The sequence below is a fragment of the Nematolebias whitei genome, chromosome 16 (genome assembly GCF_014905685.2).
Source record: "Nematolebias whitei isolate Nwh7 chromosome 16, NemWhi1, whole genome shotgun sequence".
Taxonomy (NCBI): Eukaryota; Metazoa; Chordata; class Actinopteri; order Cyprinodontiformes; family Rivulidae; genus Nematolebias; species Nematolebias whitei.
In genome coordinates this window covers 11,381,636-11,395,981 of record NC_056513.1, presented here as the reverse complement: position 1 = coordinate 11,395,981, position 14,346 = coordinate 11,381,636, and the positions used below count along the sequence as shown (strand labels likewise).

At 41.6% G+C, this 14,346-nt stretch overlaps 2 protein-coding genes across 2 annotated transcripts in view; both read left to right on the top strand.

The window, feature by feature from the left end:
* LOC119423093 (zinc finger protein 358) overlaps window positions 1–3,615 on the top strand; it is a 5,887-nt gene extending 2,272 nt beyond the window's left edge. The window contains exons 2-3 of the mRNA XM_037690502.1: window positions 2,476–2,766; window positions 3,041–3,615. Of these exons, the coding sequence (XP_037546430.1) occupies window positions 2,476–2,766; window positions 3,041–3,615 (866 nt within the window). The remainder of the gene's footprint in view (window positions 1–2,475; window positions 2,767–3,040) is intronic.
* A 3,110-nt stretch (window positions 3,616–6,725) lies between these two features.
* zfyve27 (zinc finger, FYVE domain containing 27) overlaps window positions 6,726–14,346 on the top strand; it is a 10,493-nt gene continuing 2,872 nt past the window's right edge. The window contains 7 exon segments of the mRNA XM_037690194.1: window positions 6,726–6,961; window positions 8,336–8,573; window positions 8,666–9,013; window positions 9,310–9,405; window positions 10,628–10,740; window positions 10,829–10,947; window positions 11,355–11,426. Of these exon segments, the coding sequence (XP_037546122.1) occupies window positions 8,338–8,573; window positions 8,666–9,013; window positions 9,310–9,405; window positions 10,628–10,740; window positions 10,829–10,947; window positions 11,355–11,426 (984 nt within the window). The 5' untranslated portion in view covers window positions 6,726–6,961; window positions 8,336–8,337.

The following is a 14,346-nucleotide window of genomic DNA, read 5'->3' as shown; positions in this document are numbered from 1 at the left end:
CAGCATGAGATCAGCATGGATAATCAGCAACATGAGATCAACAGCATGAGATCAGCAGCAGCATGAGATCAGCATGAATAATCAGCAACTTGAGATCAGCAGCAGCATGACTAATCAGCAACTTGAGATCAGCAGCAGCATGACTAATCAGCATGAGATCAGCAGCAGCATGAGATCAGCAGCATGGATAATCAGCAGCACAGATAAGTTGCATATCACCAATTAAAGTGGCATTACAGTGATTTTTTTTCCACAGTGATTATCCTGGTTAAGTATTTATGAGAAATTTATAAAGTCACCATTTTTTAGATTTCAACATGTATCTCTTCAAGATTTATTTATTCACTCACATTGTATAAAATGTGATGTCATGTAAAATTATAGATTTTTTTTTTTTTACTAGAATGTTTTTTCTTGGTCAGTTAGGAGCTTTTTGGTTTAGAAAAGTCACAATTTAGGTTCTGTTTTAGCTGTCTGGTTAACTGGATTGTTCAAACCCAACGGATTGGTTCTTTTAAAATGAACTCAAACGTTCAATACAAAAAACAACTGGACTTTATTTGTAACAGAAGACGTTTCACTCCTCATCCGAGGAGCTTTCTCAATTCAAAGAGCAGTGAGTGAGGGGTTCAGGTTATAAGGCTGAGTGAGATAAGACACACACGTATGTAGATTTGACAATTCACACCTAAAAATGATACAAGGGTTGTTGGAAACTTGTTTGAGATCAGAAGTGTTGAGGACTACTGTGCATCTTCTGTTGTAACTTGTTGGAAACACACCTCATCACATAAAGAACTCCATTGATTTTGCCAACAAAGTTCAACATTTGAAACTAACCCCTGGAGAAACCTTTGTATCGTATGAAGTGACTTCTCTTCACTTGCATACTCATCTCTGAAGCAGTAGAAACCGTCAGAAAACAACTTCTACAAGACAAGGACTTAATCAACAGGACCAACTTCACCCCGGACCAGATCTGCACCCTGTTGGATCTCTGCCTCTCCACCACTTATTTTAAGTTCAATGACAGTTTTTACAGACAGAAGCACGGCTGTGCCATGGGATCTCCAGTGTCACCCATTGTTGCCAATCTCTACATGGAGGAAGTGGAACAGAGAGCCCTAAACTCCTATGAGGGAACAACGCCAAGCCATTGGTTCCGATATGTGGATGACACCTGGGTCAAAATCCAAGCTAAGGAAATAGAAGCGTTCACCAGGCACATCAACTTGGTCGATAACAACATCAAGTTCACCAGAGAGGATGCAAACAACAACAAGCTGCCTTTTTTGGACTGTTTGGTTCAGATGGAGAGAGAGGACAGCCTCAACATTGAAGTTTACAGAAAACCAACACACAGACCAGTATCTTCTGTTTGACTCCCACCATCCACTGGAACACAAACTCTCTGTCATCAGAACTTTACAGCATCGGGCCGAACGCGACAGAAGGGAAGGAAAAGGAACAGAAACACATTCAAGAAGCTCTTCAAACATGTGGATATCCTAACTGGGCTTTTGTCAAGTCAGCGAGGAAATCTACAAAACACACTAATAAACAGAAAAAGGACAACAGACGGAAAAACATTGTCATCCCTTATGTTGCTGCAGTATCAGAGAAATTCAGAAGGATTTTCAACAAACACAAGATCCCAGTACATTTCAAACCCAGCAGGACTCTCAGACAGAGGCTGGTCCACCCTAAGGACAGAACACCCATACACAAACAGAGTGGTGTAGTGTATGCGGTCCAGTGCAGCGAGGACTGTCCAGACCTCTACATTGGAGAAACTAAACAGCCTCTTCACAGACGCATGGCTCAACACAGGAGAGCCACCTCCTCTGGACAAGATTCAACTGTTCACCTCCACCTCACAGATAAGGGACACTCTTTTGAGGACCAAAATGTGCACATTTTGGACCGAGAACACAGATGGTTAGAGAGGGGGGTGAAGGAAGCAATTTATGTTAAAAGAGAAAAAATGTCTCTTAACAGAGGAGGAGGCCTCAGATTTCCACTTTCAAAAACCTATAATGCAACTTGAAGACTGATTCCCAGCCGGTTTTCACACCTGATGGGAACAGAGGGGTCTCATCTGTGAATTAAGAGTAACAAAGACCTACTGTTAAGGTGTTTAGGTGTGATTTGCCAATCTACATATGTGTGTGTGTCTTATCTCACTCAGCCTTATAACCTGAACCCCTCACTCTCTGCTCTTTGCATTGAGAAAGCTCCTCGGATGAGGAGTGAAACGTCTTCTGTTACAAATAAAGTCCAGTTGTTTTTGTATTGAACGTTTTTTGAATTCATCATGTCCTGGATGACTGAGAATCTTCACCAGCGTACGAACTCGACTGTTTGTGTAAAGAATGGTGTAACACTCTTGGTTCCAGTGAACTTGAGCAACGCTAATGTACGGAGAACTCCTAAGTACCGTATAATGTTAATTTTTCCTTTTCTTTGTATTCACAGATGTCCCGTCCCACGTATGTTCAGTGAAGGCGGAAAGCACGATCCCAAAAGATCCAGACCCACAGGCTCTGGACTCAGCACCACCTCCCAGTACTGCTAGCAAGTGCACATCAGAGCAAGTGACCATCAAGCAGGAGGAGCCAGAGCAGGAAGCAGGAGGCGCGGCTTGCTGTTCGGACTTGATTAAGGAGGAGAATTTAAATCTGGGGGGCTTAAAGTGGCCCCCAGAAGTTCCTAATGTTCAGAACCAAGACCCACATGCTCCTCTGCTCAACAGCAGACTGGATCAGGGTAAGAGTGTGATCAGATGACTATGATTATAACACATCTGTTTTTATACAGTGAGTTAGGATGATTAGATGTTCACTAGATTAATATCTAAATGCGTGATAATAAACATTTCCACAGGTTGTAGCAACATATTTAGGAAAGATTATGAGGTACCAAATGTGCCCTTTTTAATATAGATTTTGAACCAGTTAGAGACCAGAGGAAGAATGAACTGATATGAGTGACAGGCTATAAATATAAATATAATGAACCTTTCATGTGAAACCTTCAACAGCTCATCCTACCGATGTGACCAGCAGCCTTACACCGCCTGCAGATCTCCAGTCTGTCTCTGAGTTTCCGAGCATCTTCCATCTTGCAGAACCAGCTGCCGTATCACAAGCCCCTCCCCAGGTCTACGGAGTCCATGTCCGGACAGGTCGGAACATGGCCGCCCTCCACACGTGTAAGTTCTGTGGACAGACCTTCCACCTGCCCAGCCTGCTGCGGCGGCACTATGGCCAGTGCCGCCATAGGCTCCAGCAGCGTTGTCCTCTGCCGGTACCAGGAGGCACACGGACCAAGCTGCAGCTTTACCCACCGGGCTGCAGCCCGTTCCGCTGCCCGGTGTGTAACCGGGAGTTCAACCGCCTGGAGAATCTAAAGACCCACCTTCGTATCCACACGGGGGAGAGACCGTACACCTGCTCCGTCTGTGCCAAGTGTTTCCGCCACTCCGGAGCGCTGACTCGGCATTTCCGCATCCACACGGGAGAGAAGCCTTACGTCTGCGCACAGTGTGGGAAGTCTTTCAGAAACTGCGGCGGTCTAAAATTCCACCAGCGTTCTCATAACAAACTCCTAGAGTAGTCATTGCACAATTTATTTTATTCTTTTTTTTTTCTTTCGGCTATCGGGGTTTCAGGGTTTGCTACAGCGAACTAACTCGCACGAAGTCTTTGCAGTTGTTTTTACAACGGATGCCCTTCCTGATGCAACCACAGACCGCCGAGCTGCCACAGCCCTCTGTGGAGCAGAGAGCTGCCATCTAGGGCGCCCGAGGGAGCAGATGGTGGAGGTTAAGGGACTTGCTCAAGGACCCAGAGTGGAGCAAATGAGAGTGGAGGCAGGTGTGGGTGTTACACCTTTCTCACCCACATTTTGATGCCGTCGGTCTGGGGAGTTGAACCAGCGACCTTCCGATCACAGCCTTACCTTCTCTAACCTCTGCGCCACCACTCCCCTCAGTTGTCATTGGACAATGTGCTATGTTTTTCTTTTAATGTATAATAAACAATAAAAAACTTTTATTTGCTACGTAGCAGGCTGTTTATATTTCCTTGCACCAGTGTAAACCATTTTTAAGGTGGGTCGAGTCTTTATGGTTTATTTTTCTAGTATTACACATTTAACCAAGTCTTCCTTTAAAATATTTCAACCACAAAACAGCAACTTTATGAATTAATAGATGAAAAACATGGCTAAAACAGAGTCAGTCCTTGTTACTGTAAATGATTGTCTAGGTGAATTATTATGGATTATTGATAGGGAATGTGTAACAAGTGTGACCTGAAGTGATAATTAGTTTTTTTTAAAGCTAGAAATAAAATTTACCTTGTGTGCACTTTATAATTGAATTCTGTGCTTTTTAAATTGGTTTGTGGTCCTTTAAATAAAATCACAAGACATTTCTTGTCAAATTACCGTGGTGCTTGAATGTTTGTGAAGCCTTTATAATTTTTTATATTTCTGCACAAATATGACCAAAAACAACAACAGATTTTCACACAAGTATTAAAAGTAGATGAAGAGAAACCAGATAAACAAATGAGACAAAATATTATTCTTGGTCATTTATTTATTGAGGAAAATTATCCAATATTACATATTTGTGAGTGGTAGAAGTATGTGAACCGTTGCTTTCATTATGTGGTGTGACACCCCCCCCCCCCCCCCCCCAGCAATAACTACAACTTAACGTTTCCAGTAACTCGATCAGTCCTGCTCACCAGCTTGGGGGAATTTGAGCCCATTCCTCTACAGAACAGCTTCAACTCTGGGATGTTGGTGGTTTCCTCACATTAACTTCTCGCTTCAGGTCCTTCCAGAACATCTGGATTGGGTTAAGTTCAGGACTTTGACTTGGTCATTCCAAAACATGACCTTTACTCTTCTTTAACCGTTCTTTAGTAGAACAGTTGTGCATGTTGTGTGTCAATGTCTTGCTGCATGTCCCACCTCCTCTTGAGATTCAGTTCATGGACAGATGTCCTGAGAGTTTCCTTTAGAATTCTCTGATATAATTCAGAATTCATTGTTCCATCAATGATGGCAAGCTGTCCTGGCCCAGATGCAGCAAAATAGGCCCAAACCATGATACTACCATCACCATCCAAAAAAAAAAAGTTAAAGACAAAAACAACTGGACTTTATTTTGTAACTGAAGACGTTTTGCTTCTCATCTGAGGAGCTTTCTCAATTCAAAGAACAGAGTGTGGGGTTGGAGTTATAAAGCTGAACTGCTCTGTAAGCTAGATTCACATGCAGATTGCCCTCTCACCCCTCACAACAGTGAGGGGTGAGAGGGCAAACTCCCTGTTTGTTGAAATGGGAAAAGCTCCTCGCATGAGAAGCGGAACGCCTTCAGCGCCAATAAAGTCCAGTTGTTTTTGTCTTTAACCAATTTTTTTTCTTCTGGATTTACCATGTCCTGGTTGACTAAGACTGAGAGACACTGGTCCTTTGTGACCTCGCTGACTATTACACACCTTGCTCCCGGTGTGATCTTTGTTGGTCGACTACTCCTGGGGAGGGTAACAATGTTCTTGAATGTCCTCCATTTATACACAATCTGTTGTTCATCAGTGTCCAAACTCTTTAGAGGTGGTTTTATAACCTTTGCCAGCCTAATTAATGCTTCATCACAATCTTTAGTGTCATTTTTTCCATTAATTTTACTCTCATTTATGTTTTTGTTAAGCACTTGATGAGCATCAACAACTGTTTTTCTGAGGTCCTCAGAAATCTCCTTTGTTCCTGCCATGATACACTTCCACAAACATATTGTGAGGAGCAGACTTTTTGATAGATCCCTGCTCTTTAAATCAAACAGGGTGTCCACCTGATCGCCATCTCATTGATTGAAAACACCTGACTCTTATTTCACCTTCAAATTAACTGCTAATCATAGAGGTTCACATATGTTTGTCTCATATGTAATCCATCCATCCATTATCTTTACCATCCATCCATTATCTTTACCCACTTCTTCCATTTTGGGTCACAGGGGTCTCTGGTGCCCGTATCCTGCAGTCACTGCGAGAGGCGAGGTACAGCGTGGACAGATCATAAGTCAATCACAGGGCCACATATACTCATGAGACACCCACTCACACCTAGGGACAATTTAGAGTTACCAATCAGCCTAACATACATGTTTTTGGTCTGTGGGACGAAACCGGAGTGCCTGAAGAAAACCCACGCGTGCACAGAGAAAACATGTAATTTCCACCCAGAAAGGCCTCTGACTGGGGCACCATACAGTGACAATATGCATTCCTCCAACAAATGCTAGGCATATTTTTGTTTTGTTTGGCAAACCTATATTTTTTTAAACTCCTAATCAGTTCTAATAAAAATAAGGACTGTAAATTTTTCAAAATTTTAGAGCAGCAGCTGAAAACAACAGGAAAAATAAAAATGGCTATAAACATTTATATTTTATTTATATTTATCATTTTTACAAATTATTTTATTTATTCATCTAAAATATAATATTTACAAATATCATTGATTTCCCATTTAAATATAATAATAATAAATAAAAATGATGCTATCTAGCTTCTCTGTATTCGATTGCTTTGGGTGGCTTTCTTGTTTTTCTGGCATCATTTAATCGTCCTAGAACAAACCGGAAACTAACGTTCTCTGAACAAAAGCGAAGCTAGCTGAACTAGCTGCGGTCATAAACAGAACAGCGCATCTGTTTCACCCCGTGGTTGTCTCCACAGATAATTTTTGATCGCCGGAGCTGCTCGGACGGGTTTCAGGACCCGGTGACAGGCGGTTGGCGGTCATGGTGACCGAGCGGGTTGACTTTGGAGGCTCTTCCTTCCTCCGGTCTCATGACGGTGGGACTCGCTAGTTTCGTCTGAGCTCCTCTCGGCACCTCCGCTGCTGCTATAAGTTTACTGTTGTTGGACTCCGTCACCTCAGAGTAAGTTATGTCCTTATCCGGCTGGAAATTTTCATTTAATAATAATGTTATACCCAGTTCACCCTGTTTGACACATCTCAGGCCAAAGCAGCACCATCTGATGTTATTTATGTTTTACTGTGAAGTCATTCAGACATTATATGCATGTGTTTGTCTCGCATCAAAATGTTCTTGTTGGAAAGCAGATTAGCTGCGTGACTACGTGATAATAAACAGACGCACAAGATGTACACAGAATGAGGATTAATATACAACAAAATAACCCCTAACAAGTTCATTCCATTTATATTTTATGTTCAAGAACGCTGGTGTTGAAATGAATCAATTTGCCCCATTTTAATACTACATTCAATTTCAGCACAAGTTCTTATGTAGAGGTCAATTGTTTTGCATACTAAATGAGAAAGTCCAATACTGTAATATTTGCAGACACATGAGGCAAAATAAAACCTACTCTTACTGAAAAACATTATTTTTTGGTAATATGTATATATAGGCTGTGAAATGAAACTAATGCAAACTATATTTTAGAACTTGACTAAACATTTAATTGCAGTGCCATTTAATGAGATGCCACACCTAAAAAATGAGAAACTACTGTATGAATGGGTAAATGAGGGCACAGATTGTGTTGTAAAGTACTTTTGAGTATCTTGATAAGATTTTTAAAAAAGTGCTATACAAGTATAGTCCATTTTCCATTTTTGGTCTGTGGGAGGAAACCAGAATACCTGGAGAAAACCCACACATGCACAGAGAGAGCATGCAAATTACCCCCAGAAATGTCTCTGGCCAGGTTTTGATCTGGCGACCTTCTCGCCGAGAGGCAGCAGCTCTACCAACTGAGCCACTGTGCCGCCTTATACACAAAACAAATGTTAATATTTTGCTTGGATATGATGCAATTTGGGTAAATTACTATAATTTCTACATAGTTTGCATAAGTCCCATGTGAACCTTTCAGCTTGAAACTTTCCAGAATTTTAAGTTACCATGGAAAGTTTTGAAAATGTTCTGCTCCCTATGGAACTCAAAACATATCGATATATCTTTTAAACTATTGACTGAAATGCTTGATGATCAATATGTTGTTGTAACTTCTACCTTTACCAGATAATGTTGTGAGCGTGTTATTGTGTCTTTTAACTTCTTGCATGCTTCTTTAGAGAGAGATTCAATATTTGACACGTTTAATCCCATCTGTACATGGCACTACGGCTCTCACAGGTTGAACATTTTAAATTCCTACCAACGAATCAAAGAAAAGACTTCAGATTCACCTTGTTTAGAATGGATGTGACATTTACAACCTTTTTTTTCCCTTTTTTCTTTTGTTTCACCTTTTTAATATTTATTTTTCCATTCATTGTACAGATATGGCGACTCACAGTACTGGAGCATTCCAAGACCCCTCACAGAGTACAGGGGAACGGGGGGAGGTGGTACAAACGGTATCAAAGGAGACCCCTGGATCTCCGGATGCCTCTGAGTTGGGAAGCCCCCGTTGTGCACCTAGTTTTGACCTCCTGAACATGGTTGTGTCCTACAAGAGAATGGCTCTGTATCTAGAACCGCTTATGGATGCGGTGGAGGTCATTCGTTTCTTACTCGGGTGTGTATGGGCGTGTGTCTTCCCTCGAGTAGAAAATGTCAGAAATCAAGTTTAACTTGAAATATTCATTTTGTTTTGTTTTTATTACACAGGTGGAGGATGCCACTGTGCTCTCTGTTCGTTTGTATATTCCTTAACGTCTTCTTTTGCACAGTTACCGAAGGTACAATGAGACATTCAGCCGTACTGTGATGTTGCAAATGCATTTTAATAATCCATTAAGCTGTTGTTCTGCCTGCCTCTCGGGTATCAGTTGGTTGGTTCACAGTGTGTACGGTTGCGGTATCAGCACCAGCTGCCCTGGGCTACCTGCAGGACAGGTGTGGGGGCAGAGCTTCTGAAGCTGAGCTCCAGAAGAGGCAGTATCACGCTGTGCACCGCAGAGACCTGCAGGATGTGCATCTCACCAAGCAGGAGGCCATGCTGGAAGTCAAAGACCTGTAAGATACAAGCTGCAGGTTTGCAGCTAATTTTTGTTGTAATTTCATCTAAATGTTCTTTGCGTGTATGTGGATGGTTAATAAGAGCTAGTTGTGTGCACACCACACACTTGTATCTGGGTGTTTTGTGCAAAAATAAAAATTCACTCTAATTATGCTTCTGAGCTTTTCACAAAGTATGACTTGTGTGTCCCTGTGTGTACATCACGTTTATACATCATGAGGTGTAAATGCATTTGATAAGTGTTTTTACAGACTTTGTGATTGTTGTTTTTTTTCCCGTATGTTGTCACCAGGTTAAAGCGCCTAGATGAAATGCTGTCGTCTGCCTGTCACTCAGCAGAAGCTTTTTACAACGTTCTATACTGGGATAATCACACAAAGTCATCAAGGTCTGTGGGTTTCCTTATCTGCACAAACATATACAGTAGTCCCTCGATTATCACGGGTGTTACGTTCTAGACCCCCGAATAAGCGAAAAACTGCAAAGTTGGAACGCTATATTTATTTTAGTATTTAATGTGCGTTATGTATTTTCATCATTGTATATTCCCATACAATGATGAAATTGGCTCTCTGCATTTAACCCATCCATCCCCAGGTGGAGCAGTGGGCAGCTGTTGAAATTGCTCGGGGAGCAATTGGGGATAGGGTGTGCTGCTCAGAGACACCACAAGATGTGCAGTGACTGGGGATTAAACCCAGGACCTTCGGGTCCCAAGTCAGCTGCCCTGCCTCTACACATTTATATATATTTTAAGGTTTTATGAACTCTTCCCACACTCTTGCAATGTTCTAAACTCTTAAACCTGCGTCATTTTAACAACATACATATATGTACTGTACAGTACTGCATAATTTTATGTGAGGAACTCGCCAGTCTTGGTCCGGTTCTGGTCGCATTCTGATCGACTCTGCAGCCATTGAGCACCAGATGGTTTTGGAGAGAGCCGGACCTTAGGAGAGCCAGCACAAAACCACACAATGGTCCCGATGGAGTCCAAATAATCCAGAGGGATCTGGATGAAAATAGTCCAGGTGAGCTCCGGAGAAGACACCGGACATCCAGGCAACACCTCCCCGCTCGAGAGGCCTCATGGGCCGGCAAGCTGCGCTCAGTTTGAGGCTGGAAGTAGTTCTGATCCGGTTCTGGTCCAGTTCTGGTTGTCTCTCTGCATCCACGGAGCTCTGAATAAGGACCAAACTTTTTAGTCTGGTTCGGATCGGATCAAAACGTTCCCGCCATTTCAGCAGAAAGCAGCGTCCGAAAGCACTGTTGGCTTCTGGGTAGTGTAGTTCTTTGACCGGCCTTACAGGATAGGCTTATTGAAAGAAAACTACAAAATGGCAGCGCCTGTTTGAAGTATTTTTTCATTAGCTTTTTTATCTTATACCGTCCCAATCACATGAGTAATTAAAGCTGACAATCGTTGAAAATCCGCGAAAGAGCGAGTCCGCTAAAGTTGAACCACAAAGTAGCGAGGGACTACTGTAAATGTGTTTAATGTCATTTTTTTTTAACAGCTCAACACAGCATATGATGCAGATTTTGCAGCTCCAGTGAGAATATTGTGGCTGAACACGGGTCTATATTGTGATTCCTATGTTCTTCAGGTTCTATGGGGCGATGTTGTTCGTGGTGTGTCTGCTTTATGTTGTTCCTGTGGGCTGGGTGCTTGCTGGGCTCAACAGCATCATCTTCCTGTGGAACAGAGACTTCTGCAGAGGTCGGCTCATTCAAACAAAATAAAAAAATAAAAGCTCATTAACAATAGATCTTTTGATGTTATTTACTGTTTTACTTTGCTGTTCCAGTTTTATTGGACCTGAGGAAGCTGTTTCATGTGGGTCAAACGCAGCTTTCAGAGGGAGGCTGTGAAGAACAGGAACAGGGCAACTTGCTGGACAGGACCCCCACTCCCACTAGCTTGGAGGTAAGATAAATAAATGTGATGACACAGAAAATTAGATGAGTGGTAATGTTTTAAAATTCAGCTGCTCTGGTTTACGTTAAACCTCATCCTAGTCATAAGCTTCTTTCCCCGTTCATCCCAACACTCAAAGAATTTAATGCAGTTTAAATTCATAAATGGACGTTTTGCTTTCATCCATGGAACCACTTCCAGTTTTAGGATTTCATTCCCATCATATTGACAAATGGAGCTCAGATTAGTCTGTTAGTGTCGCTGCAAGGCAAGCGTGAACAAAATACTTCACTATTTACCATAATTTTTCACTCTGGTTTTAGATTGATTATTTTTTATGAGCGCTGTCCAGGGTGCTGATTGTGGGACCGCCAGGGTTTCAGTTGCTGTGTGTGTGTGTTCATGTTCGGTAACAGGATCTCTCTCCTGGGAGTATTGAGGAAGCTGAGGAGGCCGAGCCAGATGATGAATTTAAGGATGCAATTGAGGTGAATGCAAACCTAAAGTTTTGATTTGCTCTTTTCAGTTTTGTGCACCACTGAATCCCTCTACAACCTGATATCCCTTATTAGTCTGGCATTACTAGTCAATTATATTTGCTCTGAACTTCTTGTTTTAAACTTTGTCTTTAGTTAGTACAGAACGAAATAGGTTCATACGTTTGGAGATATTGACTTCTAAGTAATCAGAACAATACACGATAAAACCTTGCAATGACTGCACAAGCTCTGCTGCTTGTCAACGCTTTGTGCTTCGTGGGGTCATGCTGTTGGCTCTGCTTTTAAATCTGTGGACATTTTTATTTAAATGGCTTTAAAGTCCAAATGCTAGCGGGGAGTGTTATTGTTTTTTTCTATTCACGTTTTGTGCAGAGATTATTCCTGAAATGGAACATCTTTGTCCAAGCCACTGTGATTAATCCACGTGCTTATATGAGCCTAAATCAGTCCAGTATGAGATGAAACATGTCTGCTTGACATGGTTTAGGATGGACTGTGTGGAAATCTGTCTGAGCAGGAGGCAGGCCAAAGTTACCGCTGTAAAGCAACTAGCTCTGGTTCCCTGCATCAAAATATGTGATGTAAATCTTATTACTGTGCGCTTTTCTTTTGTTTCCAAGATCGATGGAGTAAAATGTTCAGGGAAATGATGCATCCATGCAGGTTACATGCTTCTTTTTCCCCTTTTTTATTTTGCTGTCCTTTAAAAGGAAAACTCAGTTTCACTGCAGGTGAGTTTTTCCTGTTTACTGAAGACAAAAATAACATTTAATGTACATTTTGTGTTTGTAAGTTTTGTGACGTGACCTTGTTGTGTAGTTGTTGATTTGTGTTTTGGAGCATGTTTGAGTATTGTCTTCATCCTACGTGTTCCTGGTGTGTAACGTTCTCATGTTCTGTTTCCTGATAAGGAAACTCCTTTACTTCTCTTGGTAAGTGGATCCCATCCATGAACCAAGTTATGCAAATCAGCTTATCTCCTCGATTTGTTTTGAGTGAAATGCTCTCGTAAGGATTTTTCAAATGAAAAGCATGTTTGCTGAGTTCTTTTTTTAATAACAGCATGTGTAGAAATTACTCGATTCACAGTAAATTATTTCCGAACTAGAGAACAGGCCACTGTGCTTTTTATTACCCACTGCCATACAACCAAAGCAGCCATCTAATTACCCATGTATGTGTGTGTGTGTGCATGTCTGTTAGCAAAATATCTCATGTCCCACTGGATGACTTTGTATGACCATCCAGTGGTTGGATATTCATCCACTGTACAATTATAAAAACACTGGAGTCAGTTTGATTTAAGATGGCTGCCACAGCTAATCACCCTTAAAAACACACACACAAATGGCTGAAACTCAGTCAATTTTTACAAATATCGAGCTAAAATTTGGTGTGGTAGTAGCTGAGAGTCATGTCCAATACATACTATGAGCTGTAACTGATTCTGTACTATCTTCTTTTAAAACGTTAGTATACATTTTTTTAAATAAAAGTTTCGAGCAGTTTGAGGTACTAAAAGTTGTTTGAAATTTTGGAGCAGCAGCTGAAAACGTCACGAGCTCTACTTTTTGTGTTGGTATCTTGAAACGTCGAAGATCAGGTCGTTCAGTTGCATTTGACAAGATGAAGTATGATGGAAAATATGTTGCAGTTAAAATTGGACCACACTATGAAGAACTTGTAAAAATCGTTATAAAACTTCAAAGTTATAAGGTTAGAGAGGACAGACTGAGATGGTTTGGACATGGACATGTCCAGTGGAAGGACAGTGGGTATATTGGTAGAAGGATGTTAGAAATTTATTTATTACCCTTTATTTAACCAGGCAAATCCCATTGAGATCACAGATCTCATATGCAAGGGAGGCCTGGACCTGAAGGCAGCCTAACATGCATGTTTCTGGTTTGTGGGAGGAAACTGGAGTACCCAGAGAAAACCCACGCAGGCACGAGAAGAACATGCAAACTCAACACAAAAAGACCCCAGGTCCAACCGGGGATTGAACCCAGGACCTTCTTGCTGTGAGGCAACAGTGCTAACCACTGAGCCGTCGTGCTGCAATGACGAAATGCAGCTGCCAGGAAAAAGACAGAGGAGAAATATGGATGCAGTTAGAGAGGACATGGAGGTAGTTGGAGTGAGGACAGAGTGAGAATGAGGAGGATGACTCGCTGTGGAGACCCCTGAAGTGGGAACAGCCAAAAGAAGAATGAAGGGAAAGTAAGTTTAATGAATGAAGCTCTAGGGTTGTATGTTCATGTTTTTTTGTTCCTGTTAAGAGAGACAGCAGAATGTATTCTACGAGGATTTCAGTTTAAAACAGTCAGTTATGAGTAGGGGTGCACCGATTGCAGTTTTCTGGCCGATCACCGATCTCTAAAAAGTCTGACCTGCCGATACCGATTTTGTTTTATAACGACACTGTCAGGTGTTATAAGGCCACAATGCACCTTCAATTTTCCAATATTATTTTATTGAAAAACATACCCTTGAACAATATCCTAGAAACAATACAAAGTTGTTTTAACTGGCAATGAGGTAGTGCTCTGAAATATAAATGAAGTTCAGACAACTGTTGTTAAAACAAACAAAAAAAATCTGTAAAATCCTCATACAAGTATCGGCTGATTTCTCAAAATTAAGGAAATCAGGCCAATAAATCCAGACGATTCATCGGTGCACCCCTAGTTATGAGGGTTACTGAGCTTTTGCTTGGCCGACTCTAAGGTCCGCTGTATGCATGTACTGTGTATTTGTCATGTAAATGCATGGATTATATTCACTACAGTAGTCCCTCGTTTATTGTGGGGGATCCGTACCCTGAAGACCCGCAATAAGTAAAAAAAAACATGAAGTAGGAATAGTAGTACAAGTAGTAATTTATTTCAGAGTGTGTGTGTGTGTG